Below are 22920 nucleotides of genomic sequence, written 5' to 3' on the forward strand. Positions count from 1 at the left end.
TAAACTATCCAAAATTACATTATCACTCACATTGTACTTAAAATACAACTAGACTTTAAATTATTTTAAAAGTATGTATGTTATTTTAGTTTTTCAAAGATCCTGTACACTGAAAAAAGAAAATAGTTTATCCAACTTAATTTATTAAGTTGGTTTAACTTAATAATCAAGAGCGGGAAGACAATGCAGCAAAAGTCATCAGGCTGGAATTGAACCTGCGACGGCCACATTGAGGACAAAGGTCTCCTTATATTTGTTGTGCTCTACACCTGTGCCACCACAGCACCACGGTCAGTACAGGATCTGTCCCTGGTGAAGCTTGCATCATGACGTCAGATGTAGGATACAAACATAGCATTGAATTTAATTGTTTTAAATACACTTTTTAGAGTGTTCTCTAAACAAATACTTAAAGTATTCTCTAAAAAGAGTATTTTTAGAGTACACTTCCTAAAGTGCACTCTCAAAAGTGTATTTGAAACAATTAAGTTCAGTGGAAGGATAGAGCACAACCCCCATGAGGAGACCTTAGTCCTCAACGTGGCCGTCACAGGTTCAATTCCAGCCTGATGATCTTTGCTGCCCGTCTTCCCTCTCTCACTTTCCTTGCGCTCTTCTGACTGAGAAGATCTGGAAGAAGACTCATCTCTGACCTGCCACCTGTAGCCAATGAGTCAATCAATGGCTGACTTCAAACCAGCCCTGTCTGGCTGGCCTGTTTGGAACCGTGGCTTTCAGGGTTCTGGGAAGTGTGATAGAACCGGGTTAATGTAAGAAGTGCTAATGGTCTGCAGTGCAAAAGGGGTTAAAGTCCTGGTTGAAAGTTGCCACAAGCCATGGCAACTTTCATGGCTTGAAAGTTGCCGTGGCTGCATTATGCTGTGGGAGATTCTTCTGAACACTGCACGAAAAGTGGCGTTTTTGACCCTGTATTCTGACGCGAGCACAGCTCATGAGCGACAGCTATCCACAGTTGTTGGGGGGGATGTGGGGAACCGGGCTGGCGGGAGGTGTTAACGACTCTACTTAGCATACGAATAGCCTAGCATATACAAAGGCGCTTCAGCAGACCAACGTGGATTCTCAGTCATTGGATGAAACAAATCACATCACAATTCATCAACGACATGTGATTGGTTGGTTGATGTGTCCCCATTGGACAGCACACGTCTTTATAAATAAACCCCGCCCCAATCAATATTTTTAATGCTGTATTAAAATCTATTCCAAAAATACATATATATATTTTCCTTTTTTAATACAGTCATTGCTGTATTAAAATATATTCATATGATATTGCTTATATGCATTATGTTCATATATGAGAAACATAAATGAGGCACAGAATGTTATTTTTTATTTCATTTTATTTTTTCACTGTTTCAACACAAAATAAGACATAAATGCTTGTCCACTTCTGGACCATCTGGCTGTGTTTTTTTATTGTCCAAACATGTCCAACATTGTGCTGTGTTCAGGACAGGTCCAATGTCTCTCTTGTAGTGTAGACCTGAGGTCACTGAGCTCCTGGATGGGGGAACTTGGGGTCTCCACCTCACCACAGTCCATCCTCACACCCCCTCATAGGTGCCACCATCCCAGAATGCCACCTCCTCTGCTGCCAGTACTCTCTGCCTTCCTCTATCAGCTGTGAACACAGAACAGACAATCATTATGAGCTGCAGACATCTTTGTTGTCATTATCAAACTACCATAAAATTTTGTGCCAACTTCCAGCTTAGAATGGACACACAAAACATTAAAAACTCCAAAAAACATTCTATTAATGCATTCTTATAGAACATAAAAACTTTAATGAAAAAATATAGAAAACACTCAGAAACAGAAAAGAAAAAATAAAAGCACTTGATATTTTAAAAAATCCTCAGAAGAAAAATATCTGGGGTGATTTCACTGATTGATGTCCAAGTTTTTATTATTTCCAAGGGGACCAATAGGCATTATTAAAATGAATGATTAAAAAATGTGTGATGCAAAGAGTACGACAACCATTTTTCTCCTTGAACTACAGCCTACTGGTCGTTCAAAGCGAACAGCGGCAAAGAGTGTGTCTCCATCTGTGCTTATGCAGGTGGAGTGCATAGACAAAGCACAGCGGACTGCTGTGCTTAGCATAAAGGTAACTTTATGGACAAACTGAAAAATAAATTTACTACCACTCTGCTCACAACAGACCGGCGTGTACATGGCTGGCAGATGTGTTTCTATGTATGACTTAGGAGCCAAGTCCCGTTGCTCACATGGACAAAAAAGCTATGAAGGGCTGGGCAAAGTGAAAGTTGATCTGTTAAGTTGACTGAATATGAGAATATAAATTAAAAACAGGACCATGGAATTTTTTTATAAATGTCTTGCTTTATTAAATTGACAAAATATCGGTTCATAACAGCAGTATTAATATTGTATATCAATATTGACCCAAATTTTCAAATTTGTGCATCCCTAACATTTACTTTTCTGTACTTGTAACTAACCAGTAACAATAATAGCTCACAGTCAACCTGGAAAAAAATTATACAAAAATCTGAAATTATATTCAATTTAATAATAAAGCAGTAGGTCCACAAAGACACCTATAAAAAATGTCTATACTCCTGTTTTAGTTTATGTATTCATCTTCAGTCACTTTAATAGATGACCTCTCACTTTGTCCAGCCATCTACAGCTGAGATCTGTAGTTTCTTCAGCCCTGTATTGTGGTATGGAATGCCTACTGGTACTCTAATATGACCGGACACTGGGTCATTAAAGCAATCGATAACATTTAGTTAGAATATTGTTCACAAAAATAGTTTTGTACCATGCACCACTCGATTTGGCGGAGTACACGGTGGAATACAGGCTTTTTTGAGCCAGTATTCCAACATGTTTCCACTGAAACACTTGCTTGAGTGTTTCAATGGAAACTAGGAATGTTTAATCACAAAGTCCAGATTAGGAGATAACTTCAACAAGTTAACAAATTAGTATGCCATGAACATGTGCCTATGGTACTATAATGACCAATATTTTACATGTGCAAATTATTGGAACTTTGTCACATGATGTGCTTTATGTAAAGTGCAGTGTTTTCATGTCAGCAGAAACACTCCTCTTGGAAATGTGTACAGTGGTGGCTCTGTCTGCATTCCACCACACAATCTTGGATGAGCTTGACAGACATGCAATGTTGACAATGCATCATCAGATTTACCCTGAAAATTGTACTTAGTGATGCACACTTGGTTACATCCCTAAGGTGAGTTAAGTGTGGCCAAGTGCTGGTGAATGTCACTCTGTATTTGTTCTATTTATATGACTTGTAACATTAGAACTTTTCGGCATTAATGCCTGTTTTATACTTAAACAAATCTCATTATTTCTCAAGGTAATAACACTGAGGGGTTTTGGTCAGGTCCTGGAACTGGTAAACAGACCTGGGTGGTGCACAGAAGGGAAAATGGGTGAACAGAAACTACAGTCAGAAAGGCCTTTGCTCAATAGTTGATTTGCATTTGCATGGCTCCCAGAAACTTCTTTTAAATATGAAAGTCTCACCTAAGCCCAAGGGGAGGGAGGTGATAGGGCAACATGGACAACACAGTTTTTGACAATTCTTCGCAGTTCCCTACAATTTCCCATTCTGACAAAAAACTCTTGCCGATATTGCTAAGCGCAAGGCAGCGTTAGGTATCAATAGCTGTCGAAAATCCCTCTTTTCTTGCAGTGGAAGGGACAGAGAAGCTTGTCAGAGTTGAGGGAAGTATGGATGGAGCTAATTACAAGCTAATCCTGGAAGATTTGACAAGAGGTTTTTAGGATGCTATGACAAACTCATCAAAATGTATGGCCTTAATGTGTATCACTTGATTTTGTCGAAACCATCAGCCTGCACGTATAGTGTGACAAAAAGATTTTAGACATTTTTCTTTCAACTGTTTTGTCTTTAATGTCATGTATGATGCAAAATGAGTAATTTTAAAAGAAACCTGATGTTGTGTTTGTTCTGTAGCAATGGAGGAGCTAGTGACCGAGCTTCGCCTGTTCCTGGACCTGTTGGACAGAGAGTATCTGAGTGCTGGAGTCCGAGAGAAGAAGGTCCACCTCTCCCACATCCTGCACCGTGTGCTTTCAGACAAAGGTGAAATGAAGGGTCTTCATCTTATCTCAAACTTTTCATGTGGGAAGATTCTTCTTACCCAGTTGGAGTTGATAGTTTTACAGTTATCCCTGTTATTCCTGTCATTACTAGTGCTAATGTGAGCTCTTTGATTTTTGCAGAACCTTCATTTAAATCTGACATCCACAGTGGTTTGCCAGCCCCACCTCAGATGCCCCTGCCAGAGATTCCTCAGCCATGGCTGGTAAGTTTCACATCCTTCAAGTTTGACACTAAGGCTGCGTTCACACTGCAGCCTGAAGTGACCCATTTCCGATTTTTTGTCAAATCAGATTTTTTTGCCAGGGCTGTTCACACTTCCAAATATATGCGACCTGTATGTGTTCTCCTGTGTAAACGGGCAAACAACCTGAAAGTGTACCACTTGCCCAGTAGAGGGCGCAATAAAATCAGCGTTTTCAGTGTTCTGCCAACCGCCACAAAAAGAAGAAGTACTCATTGTTTCATAAGTAAACATGGATGCTAACGGTGCAGCAAAGCTTACGATTTTGAATTTGTTGTCCGCCCGGAGCAGCATATTATCTACTTGATCCTCATTATAGTTCGTCATGATTGTTGTTTTTATTCCTGCTTGGACGTATCAGGACGCAGAATAGGGATATTTGTATCTATGACATTCAGGTCAGATGAATGCAACTTGGACGTTAGGTCACATTTGAATCGAATACATATCGGATACCCAAGTGGCCTGGGTCACATTCAGAAAGAGTCCGACCTGTGCTGTTCAGACTGTAATAAAAAAATCAGATACAGGTCGCATTACGTCAAAAAAATCAGAATTGGGTCACTTCAGGCTGCAGTGTGAATGCAGCCTAAATTCCCATCCACACAGAAACAATTTTAGGTGTAACTGCGAAGATTTCTTGTCAATTACACATCAATCCGATGTTTTGGAAAACCAGAAACAATCATTGTTGAAACTATGGTGGATAAATTTCAAAATGCTGGTTTCATGCTGCATCTTTTTTGAAATGATGACAGCCCAGCTCTATTTCTCTCTATCCTGCATGCTCTTCACTCTCACAAATAACAAACATGGTATCGCTTGGTGGTGTTTGCTGTTTTTTTGCATCATTCTGTGGTCATGTTACAGCACTATGAATTGGCCCGTCATATCTTCTACAGTAATTTCTACAGTGCTGTGTTGTGTTGTGTGGATGTACATTTTTTGGCAATAGTTCACAAAAAGTATTGTGTTTTTCTCTGTGTGAATGGGGCCTAAATTTCACATGTAGGTTTTGCTTTGTTTTTCATTTCCAGTATGTGCTTTGTTAGAATGACTTACCGGATGCTTTTCCAAACTGATTGACCAGTAAACTCTGCCATTTTGTTAATGTCGGTTGAAAACTAACTTTTGTGGTTTTAGTGTTGCCAGTTAACCTGGCAACACCAAAACCAGGGTAGTGTTGCCTAAAGAGACGAAAGGTGCAGTTCTTCTCTTGAACTGCACCTTTCATGGTACTGTTTAGTGTTATCCTGGCAACACTAAAACCATGAAAGTTAGTTTTGTTGCCATGAATTAAGTTGAACAAACTTAAATGAGACTTTCCAAACTGCCAGAACGCACAAGCACAGGTTCACTTTAGATTTCTAGATACTTGTGAAGATCTCTGCATGTTGACAGTGAAGTGGCAGAATTTATTTATTTATTTATTTTTCCATGGATAGAGAAAAAGCTGTTTGGACAAAACCAAACAGCTCAGTTTTGTAAACTTGTAGTAATATACGGGATGCATGGATATTATGATATATAGCAAAGTAGCTACTATTCATTAAAAAAAAACAAAAAAACAATCATTGTTGTTGTAAATCAAGCAGGCCTAACTGTCCTAACCTGTGGGCTCCTCAGGGGTCAGTTCCGGGTATATCATCATTTGCTTTTTACATGCTTCTTTTAGCAAGCATCTTTAAATCTCTCAATTACATTTCTAATCATTTTTATTCACTTGTATATGTCATCAGTTTGGTAAGCTGTCCAGCCTACTTTATTGCTTAGTTCAAATTAATGAGAGACTTTGAGGTAGTTACCTTATTTTAAGGCCATATTTATATCTTCTCTTGAACTGCACCTATTTGTGGATCAGTTATGCAGTCACTTATTCACATTTTTCTGTGGAAATTATTCATAGAAATTTCATCTATTCACAAATCTTATTTTCTTTTTTTCTTGTAAGGGATTTCAGAACATGCAGCTTGCAAAGCTGAAATACCTAGACTCAATGCTATTTGGCAAGCTATTGGCTGGAATTTGCGATGCAGCCTATCTAGGAGTGCTATTCATTTTCTTTTATGGATTGGATGAGCCCAAAAGAGCAGATATGAGGAAGATGGTAGCTGTTAGAGCACATAACACCAGTTTTAAAGTCCCTACACCGGCTCCCTGTAGCTCAAAGAATAGACTTTAAAATACTGTTGTTAGTTTATAAATCACTGAACGGCTTAGCACCACAATACATTAAAGATCTGCTGTTGTTGTATGAACCTTCCAGACCTCTCAGGTCTTCCGGTTCTGGTCTGCTCTGCATCCCCAGAACCAGAACCAAACGAGGAGAAGCAGCTTTCAGCATCTATGCACCACAAATTTGGAACAAACTTCCAGAAAACTGTAAAACAGCTGAAACACTGACTTCTTTTAAATCTCAACTAAAAACCCACCTGTTTAGAATTGTATTTGAAATGTAATCAATTACAAATTTATTGATGGAACTTGACTTAATGCTTTGTTTTGATTATTGATTCTATGTTGCATTGTGTTTCTGTGTTTGTAATGATGTAAAGCACTTTGAAATGTCTTGCTGCTGAAATGTGCTATACAAATAAAATTTGATTGATTGATTGATTGTTAGCTTCTGTGGTAGTGCCAATAGATTCTGGTAGAGTCCATGCCTTGAATGATCTTATTTTACTATTTTGACAGCAAAATAGGAACAACACACTATTACGCAGGTGGTCATAATGTTGTGCTTGATTGATGAATATAACTTCTTGTCAAGCTTAAACATAAAGGTTGTTTCTATAATGGACCAGCTTTACTGGTCCAGAAAAATCTCTAGAAATGAAAACTTTCTGCTGGAAATAGTTTTTGCCTTTTCTCTGTGCTTTCAGTTTGAAAGAAATGCAAGGATCCATCTAATCATACAAGAAAATTGAGATTCTTAGAGAAAGTTAACAGATATTATTTGTGAAAACATTGAATTTGATCCAGAAAACCACAAATCTCAGCTTTAATTTGATAGCTTGTTTCACTTTTCTGGGATACCAATTTCCTGGGATACTTACCTCAAATCCTCATATGAACTGTTCTGTTGATACTTCATGAGCATGATGACAGATTTAACTATGCTGCTATGCATTGGCGCCATGTGTCCTGTCTTTTATATTCCTGTGTAAATCCTTTGGCATGTTTTCCTGTCTGGCATCAATTTATGCATAATCATGGCAGTGAGTGACAACATGAGGAGCATACATGACTGTATGCTGGCTGACTGACTGACAGACATATATTGCAGATTGTAATTAGAAACAGAGTTCGGTCTCCTCTGGTGACACTCCTGAGTATGTCCGAGTGTGAAGGTATTTTTCTGTCCAGGGGCAACTGAAGCAAATCTGATCTGGTTGTGGTTTTCTTTTCAGATGTAAAAAAAGAAAGAGAAAGAAAGCACATATTAAGCCATCTATGATATTCTTTCCTTTAACATACTGATTGTGGTGAATAAACATCTAACATTAATTTGGTGTTAGACTAAAGTCTGGAAATGGAATACCCCAAATTTTCCCTCTCTGTCACTGTGTGTTTAAGGTAATTTCACACATGTGCAGAGTGCACAAGAATAAGTTCATGGAAAAATAGTTCCCCTAAATACTGTTGAATGGAAATCTTCTCCCTGCCAGTTCAGTCTTCTGCTTTGAAATGAGCCACCCTCATGTTTCCACACACAGTCTTACATAAGCTGCCCTGGCAGAGATAGAACAGCCTTCCTCTTCTTCCTTTCTCCTCCCATCCCCTTCAGCAGGGGTGTCAAACTCCAGTCCTCAAGGGCCACTGTCCTGCTACTTTTAGATGTGCCTCTGCTGCACCACACCTGAATAGAATAATTAGGTCATTGCAAGGGTCTGGAGAACTGATCTACACAAGGAGGAGGTAATTAAATAATTTCATTCCAGTGTTTTGTACCTGTGGCACATCTAAAAACTGCAGGACAGCGGCCCTTGAGGACTGGAGTTTGACACCTGTGTCCTACAGAAAGAGTTATTAAGGTTTTTGCACACTATGTGTCCACAACCAGACAAATTATGCTTCAGTCATTGGCAGGGTAAAAGCCTGGCATGGATATTCACCCTATATACTCTGACAGGCTGAGACATCGAGTGGATTTTAGTAATTAATAACAAAAATTATGAAAAAAACAGACTTACAAAAATCTCAGGGAACATAGGTAGCCAGAGCTGAATAAAACAGGAATCCAGGGTAAAAAGACAGCAGGGTCACACAGAAAAAAATGTGACTTAACAGGGAAATAATGGGATTAACCAGCAAGGAGAGAGGGCAGCAGAGGTGTTTAAATTAGGGGTGCACATATTAATCGTCCAGCCAATTTAGCCACGCCGATTTCCTTGATTTTGGTAACCACCAGATATTTGCATGTGAAGCTGAGCTCATCCCCCAATTTTATCTACCCCAGCAAAAGTCTAGAAATCAGCCACTGTCTTCTTCTGCTATCTCATGATAGAGGTTTGACTGACAGACTGGCCCACTTTTTCATATCTGCATATTTTCAGTTAGATTTGAATCAGCTGTTCTGGAATAGAGGCACATCTAAAACATGCAGAGCAGGGGGGCCTGAGGACTGGAATTGAGAAGCACTGAGTTAAGAGTAGTCACCCCATTGTTGACAACTCAGCAACTTTCTTTCTACATTTACCCACATTTCAGGCAAAAAAGATTAGTGTCAGACGAAATCGAAATCATCAGGTCACGCTTATTAAAGATCGGTAATTGGCAATCAGCCAGAAAACTGCAGTTAGTGAACCCCTACTTTAAATATTGAGAGAGTGAATGCTGGAACAATATACCAGCATAACCCATTAGCTAATGGGTTGTGTGTGTGAGGAGATAGAGAGACAGAATGGCACAGGGTGCAAGAGAGAGTACACAACAGGGGAACCAAGAAAATTAAGATATAAGCAAAGAAGAATAACTAGACACAGACAGGAAATGAACATTATTAAAGCAGAATCTTTAAGAACTGAACTAAGGAAAAACAGAAACAAGGCTGATTTAATCAAAGTGACTAAGGAACACAAAATAATATTGAAACTAGAAACCAATAAATCAAAACCCCAAATTAACCCACGGTCCCAACGTTATTTTTAAATTCTTCTCTCCAAAAATGCTTAGAGGCCTTAAAAAAAGATGCTGGCCAATACATTTAAGTTGTTCTGTTGATTGTTTTATCTCTATTGCATGCTTCAGTTGCTTTTAGCCAGGGTTCCTGTCACACCATCAGTTGGGTCCTATGGGGCATTCAAGGCTCTGCAGCACGCCTGCTCAAACAGAATGTGTACCAGTCCTCGTGCTTGCAGAAACACAAATGATTTCCATCTGTGTTGATGTTGGAGAGTACAACAAACCTCCCCCACCTCATCCACCCTTTGCACCCTCCCCTCTTTTTCCTCGTCTTTGCCTAAACAGACTTTGCCTAGCTCTGTAGAGTGTTGCTTCATGCGAACATCAACTTTAATCATGTTCATTTTCTTTGCGGCACATGGAACAGAAAAAGCTTTTGGATGTGTAGTTGTAATTAATGTAGTGTACACACTAATCTGGATGGCAGTCTCTGAACAAAATTGAGTCTCATTTAGGGTTAAGGGGAAAAGGGAGAGCCCTTTCTGACAGATAACCCTCTCACCCCATCAATATTCTGAAGAGTAAGCCTTTTTGAAATCATAGTTCTCTATGTATTTACATTGTTTATGCCTGCTTTTAAGGTGTAATGTGCAGTTACACAGTTGTAACATATTTAAAATAAAGGCATATTTAAAATAAAGATGGCATATTTAAAAAAAAAAGAGAAAACTTCAGTAGGATGACAGTCTGATACACGAAGAACACAGTCCTCATGAATAAAAGCAAATACAACAGCAAACATTCAGACACAAAAACCCAATAAAAACAACCAAACAAAAACAAAAAAATGGCAACTGTGGGGACAACTGTGGGTCTTCTGAAGGCGATGATGATGACGACGAGAGAGATTCTTTATAAAATCAATAAAATTGCAGACAACCCCGATCATCTTCTTCAGGAGACTGTCTTGGGAAAAAATAGCATCTGCAGCCAGAGGCTTTGTAAGGATTTAGGTTTCTGTGTTTGTTTTATAGTCAATTTAGTTCCTGTGTCATCTTGTCTACCCTTGATTGATCCCAGCTGTCTCCTGTTTCCTTGATTACTCCCTTGTGTATTTAATCCCACCTGTGTCTGTGTTTCCTCATTGGGTCCTTGTCTATACTGTCACCTGTCTATTGTCATTGCCAGTGCTACCTGTGTTGAGTTCCTTGCCTCTGAGTTCACCAGTACTGCCTGGATTTCTGTTTACCTGCGAGAGCTTTGATTAAATCATCAATTTTCACCATAACCTGGATCCTCTGCTTCCATTCCTCACCATTTTTTAACCACAAAATCATGACAAAAAGACCAGACCTAAAGTTAAAGTGGAGTTAGCGAAAAAATAAACAGAAAATACATCTACATCATGGACCCAGCAGACTTTGAAAGCCTTCACCAAATTGTAAAGGGGTTTATGGATACAGTGGCGAAACCCTGCTCCATTTCCTGACGGTTTGTAGGAGCTCACCTACATCACCGACTTTTTTCTGGCTCTGGCCATTTGTAACAGCGTGGTGGTGTCTTCACCTAGCCAACACCGCCATGTAGTTCCAGAAGCCCAAGCACCTCTGAAGTCTCTGGAGGAAATTAAGTTGATGTTTCAACACCTGACCGCCTGGTTTGGGGTAGCCACAAACTGCGTTTTGGCTCTGCAGTACTGGATGCCTCGTCTCCCCGGCGTGGACCTGACTCAGTTGTGGGAAGAAGCAGAGTGGCATCGCCAGGCAGCTTTAGCCGTCATGGCCGGCGAACCACTTCCACCCAAGTTTGATACCAGTATCTTTTGCTCTACCTCCACAGCTCCAATCACCCCTTCATTTCTAGTACCATCCCCAGCCATTCCGCCAGCCACAGTACCCCTGGTCTTGGGGTGTCAAGCAGCACTACTGTCTCCTGGTCAACAGGTAGCACAGCTGAAGGCTGGTTCCCAGACTCCAGACTGCCCAGCTGTCTCCAGAGCCTTCCGCAGTTTCCGGGTCTTCTGAACCCCCACTGACCTTTGCCCAACTGAGCCCCATCTTGGTCTCCAGTCGCCAGCCGCTGCAGTCTTCTCGCCTCCAGCTGCAGTAAGCTGGCATCCAGCCCCAGTAAGCAGGTCAATTAATTCTCCGGTATCAGCAACTGTGTCCCTGATGTCCCCCAGTGCACCTTCAAAGCTTCCCTGTTCTCAGGTCTAGCCCTCCAGTGAGTCTCTCAGCGCTCAGCCCGAGCTCACCGAGCCAAGCCTCCCCTAGCAGCCCAAGCCGCCAGCTAGCTTACCTGTTCCTGGTCTTCTCCGTGGGACAGGTGGGTCCATGCGGCCACTCACCCGGCCGTCCACCTCCGTCTCTTCGTGGGCAAAGCCTGCGCTGCTGCCAACCGCTAGACTCGCCATACTCGGTCGTCCACCTGCACCGCTGCCAAACTCCTTGCAGCAGGCCCTGCCCTGACCGCTTTATTTGGGACTGAGTTTGTTTTGTTTTCCTTGTGTTTTTCCTTGGACTCTGGCCCCCTGTCCGACAACCCTCTGCCCACCCTGGTTGGGTTGTTTTGTTTTATGACTTTTTAGGCGTCTAGTAGCCGTCCTTGAGGTACTTTAAGGATTTAGGTTTCTGTGTTTGTTTTATAGTCAATTTAGTTCCTGTGCCTTCTTGTCTACCCTTGATTGATCCCAGCTGTGTCCTGTTTCCTTGATTACTCCCTTGTGTATTTAATCCCACCTGTGTCTGTGTTTCCTCATTGGGTCCTTGTTTAAACTGTCGCCCATCTATTGCCATTGTCCTTGTCAGTGCTACTTGTTTTGAGTTCCTTGCCTTTGAGTTCACCAGTGCTGACTTGAGTTCTGTTTACCTGTGAGAGCTTTGATTAAATCATCCATTTTCACCATAACCTGGTTCCTCTGCTTCTATCCTCGCCATTTTCTAACCACAAATCATGACAGGCTTCTTCAAATTCACTGTAATGCAGACCTCTTGAAGATATCTTTCCTTCTAACAGCCATCACTATCTACTGTACAATAACTATTTAAAGAATTTCAATTAATATGAATATGAACTACAACATTTAATTTCCATTTAGGATGAATTACATATTTTTGAATTTGAATGTGAGGTTCAGTTTATTTTTATGTTGCATTGGCTGAGAAGTAGCATGTGATTTCTGTTCAACAGAGGGAGAGTGTGCAGCTCTGGTTAGTTTGAGAACATTCATCTGCACATAACTGCTGTAAGGCTGTGGTACTTTGTTGGGGAATGAAAACAAGAAAAAAACAATGCCTCTCTGAGCTTAGTCACTGCATAGCAAAGCAGTAGAGTCATTTTCTCTGGAGTAAAATGTAATGCTTTCTGTTGGAAGCATGAGAAATGCTTACCTAAACACTTAGTTTTTGAAAATTATTAATATTTATGTTTTAAAAAGAAAAGGTCTCTATTTAGTAAGATATGGAGCAGCAGATTCCTTTTCAACAGAGCATTTCAACAACTGTAAAGGAGTTCCATTTTCTTTAAGCAGGCGTTGTGGCTTCCTGTTTGACCCTTCAGACTGAGTTCTTTTGTTCCTTTCACTTCTCTTCCTTTCTATCCTCCAATCTTCTTTCCGGGGGAAATATTTTTCTCCTCTTTCAGATAGGAAAGATGAGAACTCTGGAGAGAGGAGAGGAGAACTCCGGCAGCAATGTATTTTGAGTTCAGTAAACCACTGTTTCCCTCAAAGGATACCCGATAAGGTTTTTGCTAGAGGTCTGGTCCAACAATGAGAGGAGGGAGCAGAATATTAAGGGAGGGAATGGGGTTTGCTGGCAAAAAAACTAAATCTGGCCTAGCATGCTGAAAAAAGAAATACTCACATGACCGATTTGGTAGCTATTTTCTCTGCAGAAAAGTAAAAATTTTCCAGTTGTATTTCATGTAAGTTTCTAACCCTAGAGGTTACTCTGTAAAGTATTCTTAACTCTGTTGATGAAAGACAGTTGATTGGGGAGTGAGGCAAGGAATAAGATGTATATAAAAGCGAGCAGAGTTCTCTGGGAGGTTATAATGACATAATTGGACCATTGAAGGACTAATGGAATGTTCATCAGTGGAGTCTCCTCAAATGCTCCCCATCAACATCACTTTGAGTGCTACAGTACGGATGAATTTAAGGGCGACTGAAAAAAAATCTGACTTTAATCTCAGAATTCTGAGATTAAAGTCAGAATTCTTCTCTTTTTTTCTAGTGACACAGTATAGAGTTGACAGCACTTATGAAGTAATTAATTGGCTGACCTAAGTAATCTTAAAAATGTTCACTTGGCTATGGTGACTTTTAAGGAAATAAGATACTTTATACGAAGTGATTCACTGAGAGATGTAATGATTTGCTGTGTGAATTTTTGTGTATCAAGCTTCTTACTCTTCCTTTGAAAGTTCTTATGAGTTGAAGCAGGTACAACCCCAAATGTTATGCTTTAGTTTAGTGGTCCCCAACATTTTTATCACCGTGAATCAGTCAAGGCTTTGCAATTTAGCATGCCAAGCTAGATCAATTTGGATGGAAATTCAAATTCAATTTGATTCAATTCTTAAAATTCAGATTTCTATGTTGATCTATGTTTAACACTATTCTGTGTTAAACTAACACATTCATAGTGTTAACTTTTGACACTACACACTACAGTAGTATTAGGTAAATCAACACTGATGTGTGTTAAATTTCAACTACTGAGAGTGTTGATTCAACTCTACCACAAATAACACTTTCAAAAGTGTTACTTTAACACAAACAAGAGTGGACCAATATAGACACTTTCAAAGTGTTGAATTGAACTCTCTAGGAGTTGAATTAACACTTCCAAATGTGCTGTGTAGAATGTCGGGACGACTCCGATTTAACATCAGGCATTTTCAATGTTGGATTGTCTCTTTGCCCGATTATCGCAGCATGTGGGGTTTTCTCCGACTGGGAGCCAGAATGCATCCTGTTGATAGTGAAAGGTAACCAATAAGAAAGCGCAGTGACGTAAGCACGGAGCTGACAAACAGCTGACATGGAGCAACCGAGAGTCCAGTGGACATCAGAGATGGTATGTTTATTCAGCATGAATGTTTATTCAGCATTTCCTACAAGGAATATCAACAGAAATGACAATGAGAGGAACTGCAGATAAATTGGTACCACAGTTGATAAACCCGGTAACGTTTCAGCTATCATTAACCTCACATGACATAAGGCTATTCATTTAGTCAGGGTTTGATGCTGACACTAGCTCTCTTAAAATTAGTCCACAAACTATCACTGTTGCTTCTACATCGTCATCCGTGTTTGTTTATTCTAAATTCATGTATAGTATGTTGGGGGTTTTACAGGATTTTCTTCTGGAATCGTGATGTTTGTGAGTGAAATCGGTTCTTGTGTGGCTCCTGCCATGTGGCTGGACACACGAACCGATCAAACCTGTTGTAATTTTATTGGCTAGTGTCGTGTTTGAAAAATCTGCTGACACTTCTTAAATCTTGCCGTGTGAACCAGACTTAAGACTCACAAGCTCTACTCCTCTCGTTTCGACCACTGCCCTAACACTCTCTGACTCTGGTCGCTATGGTTTACACCTTCAAAATAAGATAAAGATTCACCACAAAAATGAACATTTTACTTTCATGAAAATTTTAACTCACAGTAACGACGAGTTAATGGGAGTTCTGAGCTTGTTTCTCTGCAACGAGACAGTCTCATCTGGGAGTGATGAGAAACGATGACACCCAAAGTATTGCTTATGCACAAGGTGTCTGGTCTTTACATGGTGAAGCAGTTTTGAAGCTTCATTGCCTCATTACTGAGCCAGTCGCTGCATATCATGCAGATCGGGTTGTAATGTGGAAATAACCTACCGGGATAAATCCATTCTCCTGTCTCTTCTCTGGACCTTTTCCCCTTCGCAAAGAAACTTTCCAAAGACATCTGATCTGTTTCTTACTCATTTTGCTGCTTGTGGGCTCAATGTTATCGCACAAGACGTAACTGAGAGAATTGGGCTAAAGAATTTTAAAATAAAAGGTCCTCTAGACTCACATAATACATAAAATGGAAATATTTAATTATTTCTTGTGCAGCCTGGTACCAATTGGTCCACGGACCAGTACCGGTCTGCGGCCCGGGGATTGGGGACAACTGCTTTACCTCACTTCATTGTAATAAATGGGCACTGTTATGATCTTGGTAAGTGAAAACTGGATGGTGACCTATTATGCTTCCTTGAATAGGTTAGGATAGGTCTACGGACTCTACTAAACATGTTCATTACATTTTTTTGCACAAAATAATTCCAAGATAATGAGAATTTAGTTTGTTCGGTTCTACCTTTTTTGAGCTCCTTTCAAAATGAGCTGTTTATGGCCTTTTGTCACTTTAAATTAAATAAGCTGCTTCTGCCCATGGCCGCCCAACTCAACGTTTATACTTGGATGTGAAAATGCAGATGTGCAGTTATACAACTGCATATCTTTGGAAAGTAGAAGTGAAGCCTCATACACAACTAACAAGCATGAGGCAAGTGGTTTCTGGCCGGTAAGTCAACAACAAAACACTTATCTTTTTCAGCAGCCAAGGTACATCGCATACAGTGGTAAAACCACCTGACCAAACATGCTGGAGCTCAGCTTGGGTTGCTATGTTGCTATAGAGCTGGACTCTGTTGGGTTTCTAGGCAATGGTGCAGTGCCTGGGTTTGAGGAGACGACAACATTTGGCTTCACAGGGAATTTCTCAAAAGCATTGCCACATTGTACATTTGGGACCCCGTACATATTGAAAGTTTTCTTTCTAAAATGGATTTCAGTTTAAAAAAAAACCTACACAGGCCAAAACGCTATTTTTACTTCCCCAAACCTGTATGTGGCGCTAAGCATGGAGTAGATGCGTATAAAGCTTGTGCAAGTTTTTTTTTAATGACTGCAGCATCATAATTACACTATGTTGCCAAAAGTATTCGTTCACCTGCCTTGACTTGCATATGAGCTTAAGTGACATCCCATTCCTAATCCGTATAGTTCAATGTGACGTTGGTCCACCTTTGCAGCTAGAACAGCTTCAACTCTTCTGGGAAGGCTGTCCACAAGGTTTAGGAGTGTGTTTATGGGGATTTTTGACAATTCTTCCAGAAGTGTATTTGTGAGGTCACGTACTAATGTTGAATGAGAAGGCCTGGCTCTCAGTCTCCGCTCTAATTCATCCCGAAGGTGTTCTATCAGGTCAGGACTCTGTGCAATCTGGTCAAGTTCATCCACACTAGACTCTGCTATCCATGTCTTTATGTTCCTTGCTTTGTGCACTGATGCACAGTCATGTTGGAAGAGGACGGGGCCAGTTCCAAACTGTTCCCACAAATTTAGGAGCATGGAATTGCCCAAAATGTCTTGGTATGCTGAAGCATTCAGAGTTCCTGTCACTGGAACTAAGTGACCAAGCCCAACTCCTGAAAAACAACCCCACACCACAATCCTCCTTCCACCAAACTTTACACTGTGCACAATGCAGTGAGACAAGTACCATTCTCCTGGCAACCGCCAAACCCAGACTCATCCATCAGATTGGCAGATAGAGAAGTGTGATTCGTCACTCTAGAGAACATGTCTCCACTGCTCTAGAGTCCATTGGCGGCATGCTTTACACCACTTCATCCAAAGCTTTGTATTGCATTTGATAATGTATGGCTTGGATGCAGCTGCTCCACCATGGGAACTCATTCCATGTAGCTCTCTCTGCACTGTTCCTGAACCAATCTGAAAGTTCAGATTGGTTCAGGAACCAATCTGACCTCTGAACAAAAAGTTTGGAGGTCTGTAGTGATTGACTCTGTAGATAGTTGGCGGTCTCTTGGCAATATGCGCTTCAGCATCCGCTGACCCCGGTCCTTCAGTTTACGTGGCCTGCCACTTCGTGGCTGAGTTGCTGTTGCTCCCAAACACTACGATTGTCTTATAACACATCTGACAGTTGACACTGGAATATTTAGGAGTAGGCCTGTCACAATAGCAAATTTTGCTGAGCGATTAATTGTCTCAAAAAATTATTGCGATAAACGATAATATTGTCTGAAGACCTTTTTACACTGATTTAATGGAAATGACGTAATAATGCATGCGATTTCCTGCCAAAGATAGATACACATTATTTTCAAAAGAATATTTAACACTGGAACTGATAAACAAAATAAACAAAACAACCAAAAACAAAATGGATTCTCAGTCTCCATTAACAAAAAATGTACTTGATAAAAACTAAACAACATAAAGCCAAAGTGGAAATAAATACTGCATTCAACCAAAAGAGTGCAGATTATGAAGTATGTATATTATGTTGCCCTTCAGTAATAATTAGATTTAAATAGAGAAGATGGGCACATCGACTACCTGATGCAATAGTTCACACTACATGATTTTTTGCTCCTATTTTTCCCCTTATGACAATCTTAGAACGTTGGTCTTTCTAAGATTGTGTGGTGTGTTACGGTAGATCGTCGTTGCCGCTCCGATCTAAATCAGGGGTTTTCCCCAACTGGGAGCTTTAACTCCTGTTCAATGTGACAGGTAGCCAATCAGAAAGAACGGATTCTCCTCCGTGTTTTCTGAGGGGAAATTACGTTGGGGAATCCCAAACAGCTGACACGGCGCAACACGAAGTCCAGCCGACGTGGAAACAACATTAATGTTTATTCAACATGCAAAGAATATAGAAATGACAAGAGGAGGAGTTGGAGCGAAATTGCTACCGCAGTTGATAAACCCGGTAACTTTTCAGCTGTTCTTCGTTAACGTGACGTAAATAGGTTATAATGATTTTCATTCAGTCAGGACTTTACGCTGACACTAGCCACATGCATTGCAGGTAGATTGTAGTAAAGCATTGATTAATGCCTGATTTTAAAATTAGTTAACTGAACTTGTAGCCATTATTTTGTGCCCATTGTTGGACACCACAGGGCACGATTGAACCCGATCGAACCGTTATACCTAGGATTTCTGTCGGCTCGTGTGATCTGTCAGGTTTTAAAAATGGGCCGACAATCAGCCGACAGCTCTAAGATCGTGTAGTGTGCTCTGGGCTTTACACTAAGGAAATGAGAAAGGAGGGTCAGTGGAGAGCACCGGAGTTGAGCCTTTTTTCGTTCGGTGTCATCAACAGAAAGAGGAAAAAGGCCGGAAGAGACGATAATGCCGATAATTGAAATGACGTCGATAGTTTTAATTTATCGTACGATTAATCGATTTATCGTTTATCGCGACAGGCCTATTTAGGAGAGAGGAAATTTCAGGGCAGGATTTGTTGCACAGGTGGCATCCTATCACAGTTCCACACTGGAATTCACTGAGCTCCTGAGAGCAACCCATTCTTTCACAAATGTTTGTAAAACCATTTGTGCATGCCTGTGTGCTAATTTTTATACACCTGTGACCTTGGAAGTGATTGGAACATCTGATTCTGATCATCTGGATGGGATAGAAAATACTTTTGGCAATATAGTGTATGTTGTATGGAACATTTGCAATATGTATCACCAACCTCTGCCCATCAACAATTTCTGCCCAGAGGAAGATCATCCTGACCATTTCACTCTTTTATAGTTTTGGTTGTTAAGTAGTTGACTATTTCAAGTGCAAAAAAGACTTTGGGGTTAATTAATGTTGACTTTAACAACTGATTACTTAAACAATAATTATTATTATCTTGTCAAATAGTGACTGTAGCATTGTATCTACCAGCAGGAGGTTGCTAAACACTGGTATGCTTCTATGAATGTTTAAATGCTTTACTAGTTTTTGTTGAACTGTTGAGCCCATAAGGTCAGCAGTAAAAAAGTGGCCTGTTATGTTTTTATAACAGTTGCAGTGTTGAATTTTCCCTCTTTGCACACAGGAAGCTGTTTCTGTCATTGGGAAATAAAATCTAAAGGATTTTCAATAAGAGGGAAAGGAGTTTGCAGTTATTCACAGCTTAGTTTAGTGTTTGTGGAAAACGCTTGCATTTTGCCTTACAGCTTTTCTTGTACTGTGAAAGTGTCCGGTTCTGTCTTTATGTCTTGGCTGCTCAGAGGACTGAAATTCTAGAAAATAAACTAAGGTTGTCCTAGCATAGGCAATTATCCCCCAGTGATAATATTGTAAATGACTTCTTTTATGTTGTCCTTCCTCTTACTCAACTAACACCTCCTCTTCTCTGACACAGAAGCTGCGTATTAAAGCTACTCGCGTCCTGTCTTGCAGTCCGGACAATAATTACAAGCATATTGCTGAGATACACATTTCATCAATGTTTCATCAACCATCCAACACAAAATCCCTTTCAAAAGACGTCTTAGCATTACTTTCTGTTTACTTATGGTGGAAGTGTCTTCATGGGGACACATTTATGGGTCCTCAAAGTTACTGTACACTTAGGAATGATGTTGGAATCCCAGCTGACTTGCTCAACTCTGAAATTGCGATTACAGGAACCCATGAAATATTGAAAGATGAAAGTGTTCTGAGCTACATCGGATGTAACTGATATGGTATTTTTAAGGAGGTGGGGGAATACTGTTTAAATTTGACATTTTTGTGCTTTATTTCACATTACAATTGAATTCCCTCATCAAAATCATACCTGGAACACTGTTTTGACTCATTCATGCATGTTTGAGAAATCCTAGAGTGTACCGCCTGCTCACATAAACCTCCTCCTATTTAACCAAAGCCTCAGATATTTAACCAAAGATCTGCCTATTTAACCAAAACTCCACTTTGGTGCTTCAGTCCCCAGCTGAGCAATTAGCAAATACCTGATGGAGCTTTTCGAACAAACTACTTCTCCTTGAAACTGTTGTAAATGGCATCATGGAGAAGCATTGCTCTTTGTTTTGCTTATTGTTTAGGATCTCCATTAGCTAAGCTTTACATCCATCAAATCTTCCTGGGGTCCATCATTAAAAACACTCGATTGAAATCTTTCAAATATATGACTGATGATAGGGTTAGCCCACATATCAATAAAAATTAATTTCAATCCATACAAAATGTTAATAAATTTAGCAAGTATACAATAACCAGCCAGTCTGAGAATGGGCACGTTGATTTGAAAAAGTTTTTCAGTTTCCTTTCAGAAAGGAAACTGTCAGTTCCTTCTGTCAGTTTTTATGAGAGTTAATGGTAGAGTTCCACTATGTAAATAAAGGTGCATTTGAGAAAATTTGTTTTTGCCCGAGGAATTTCAAAACGTCCTTCAGCTGCATGTCTGATGACATAACGATTTGAATTTACATTATTTTCTACTGAACAATCAAAAACTGTGAAATTTGGAATTTGAAAATGTTCCATATTAAGAATAATGTCCTATTATGGACATTTAGCCAGTCAAGAATGCACTGTATTTATACCAGTTCTGTAAGAACAATACATTGCTAAAAGCAGAGATTTATACTGCATCAATTGAAAACTATTGAAATCTTTTTGCATTTGCCCATGTTATCTGGCACTATTCAAGCTGAGAGATAATTAGATTCTTATACGCTCAGACTAATCATCTGGCAGAAATGTACTACACTGTGCACAATTATTGCACAAGTTTTAGTTTTCAGGATTAATTTTATTGTTGAACAACTACAGCGGTCTCGGTCAATCCAAAAATATTAATAACCTCTAAAAACCTGAATATTTAATATTTAATATTGAATATCTCACTTGTTTGTCAACCGTTAAAGTGAGAATTATAAACATACAACTCAAAATTGACAAATAAACATTTCTGACATTTAAAAGATAAATCAGTGACCTTTATAGTCAGCCTTCTTTTCCATAACACTTAGAAGCCTTCCATTAATGGAGTCTGTCAGTTTCTTGATCTGTTGACGATCAACTTTTTGTGCAGCAGCAGCCACAGCCTCCCAGACACTGATCAGAGATGTGAACTGTTTTCCTTCACCATGTTTAAGAAATGCCCACAGGTTGTCAATGGGGTTTAGGTCTGGTGAGGAAGGGGACCACTTCATTATTCTTTCATCTTTAAGGCCTTTCATAGTACTTTGATGCATGCGATCGAGCATTGTCCTGCATAAAAATCATGGTCTTCTTGAAAGATGCAGACTTTTTTCTGTACCACAACTTGAAGAAAGTGTCTTCTAAAAACTGGCAGTAGGTTTAGGACTTGATTTTGAGTCCAACTTCAACCAGAAAAGGTCCAACTATCTCATCTTTAATAATAATTCTTCTTCTGTCTGCTGATTGGCCCAGTAGAAATTCTACTGAAGGCAATCTGAATCAAGGGGAGAAGTGAGAGCTTTTTTCAAGCTGCATCTGATGACTTGCTTAACGGGGAGTGTCAGAAAGTGCAAGACATTCTTAAAATGACCAAGCCCAATTTCAAGACATCAAATACTTGGCTATGATGCAAAGTCAAATTTCCTTTTAGTTGTTTTTATATATGCATAATTTTCACAACAGCCTATCGTGCTAACAGATCCACAGAGGACACCACTGCTGGAGCTCTCCACTTTTTTTTTTCTTTTTGTTGATTACAGTTCAGCCTTCAACACAATAATCCTAGTTAGCCTCATCTCAAAACTCACCAACCGACCACAGACTGTGAGACTTGGTCCTCATCTCTTCTCTACCTGCACACTGAGCATCGGTTCCCCACAGGGCTTTGTGCTGAGCCCCCTCCTGTATTGTCTCCACACCCAAGACTACCCAAAAGCAATCAACACCCTGAACTCTCACATCCACTAATTATATGATAGTTTATGTGTATGTGTGCATATATAAATTTCACTGATTAATATTGTAACTATCACCATATTTCTGTTTATATTGTATAGATTGTCCTACATTGTTTGCAGTGTTTTCGACCTGGCTTTAATCTCATTTTATTTACAGTGACAAACAATAAATTCTGATTCCAACCGAAGGAAACATGCTGCTATGAAATTGCACTATGTGGCTAGAAAATACATTATACATTCCCTTTAAGCAGCTATTATACAGTGTTCTCATTTTAAACTTGTTCTGTTTGTAGGCTCCAAACAGCGACCCTCCTCCTCTGCCCAGCTCCTCTCTTCCAGAAGGTTACTATGAGGAAGCAGTTCCCTTAAGTCCTGGAAAGGCTCCTGAGTACATTACCTCTAGTAAGTAATAAGCTGATATTTTTTTTTTTTATTTATTAATGTAATATGTGTCTTTATAGATAGAAAACTACTAACCTAAGTGTTACGTTGTAAGGTATAAAAACAGGGTAGGCAAGAATAAGCTTTGCTTTGGCCTATTCCTTTTTTGGTAAACTGTGGGTTTGTTTATTGTTGTTTTTTTCTTTTGTTGTTTCCTGTGTTTAATGTGGACAATTTACCAAAATAAAGTGATAAACTAAAAAAGA

General features: G+C 39.8%; 1 protein-coding gene across 3 annotated transcripts in view; it reads left to right on the forward strand.

Annotated features, from left to right (window-relative positions):
• Nucleotides 1-22920, forward strand: part of afap1 (actin filament associated protein 1) — a 103261-nt gene that overhangs the window by 36894 nt on the left and 43447 nt on the right. For all 3 annotated transcript variants that reach the window (XM_032583207.1, XM_032583205.1, XM_032583206.1), the window contains exons 2-4: nucleotides 4013-4141; nucleotides 4282-4364; nucleotides 22567-22675. In XM_032583207.1, the coding sequence (XP_032439098.1) occupies nucleotides 4013-4141; nucleotides 4282-4364; nucleotides 22567-22675 (321 nt within the window). The remainder of the gene's footprint in view (nucleotides 1-4012; nucleotides 4142-4281; nucleotides 4365-22566; nucleotides 22676-22920) is intronic.

The sequence above is a fragment of the Xiphophorus hellerii genome, chromosome 14 (assembly GCF_003331165.1).
Source record: "Xiphophorus hellerii strain 12219 chromosome 14, Xiphophorus_hellerii-4.1, whole genome shotgun sequence".
NCBI lineage: Eukaryota > Metazoa > Chordata > Actinopteri > Cyprinodontiformes > Poeciliidae > Xiphophorus > Xiphophorus hellerii.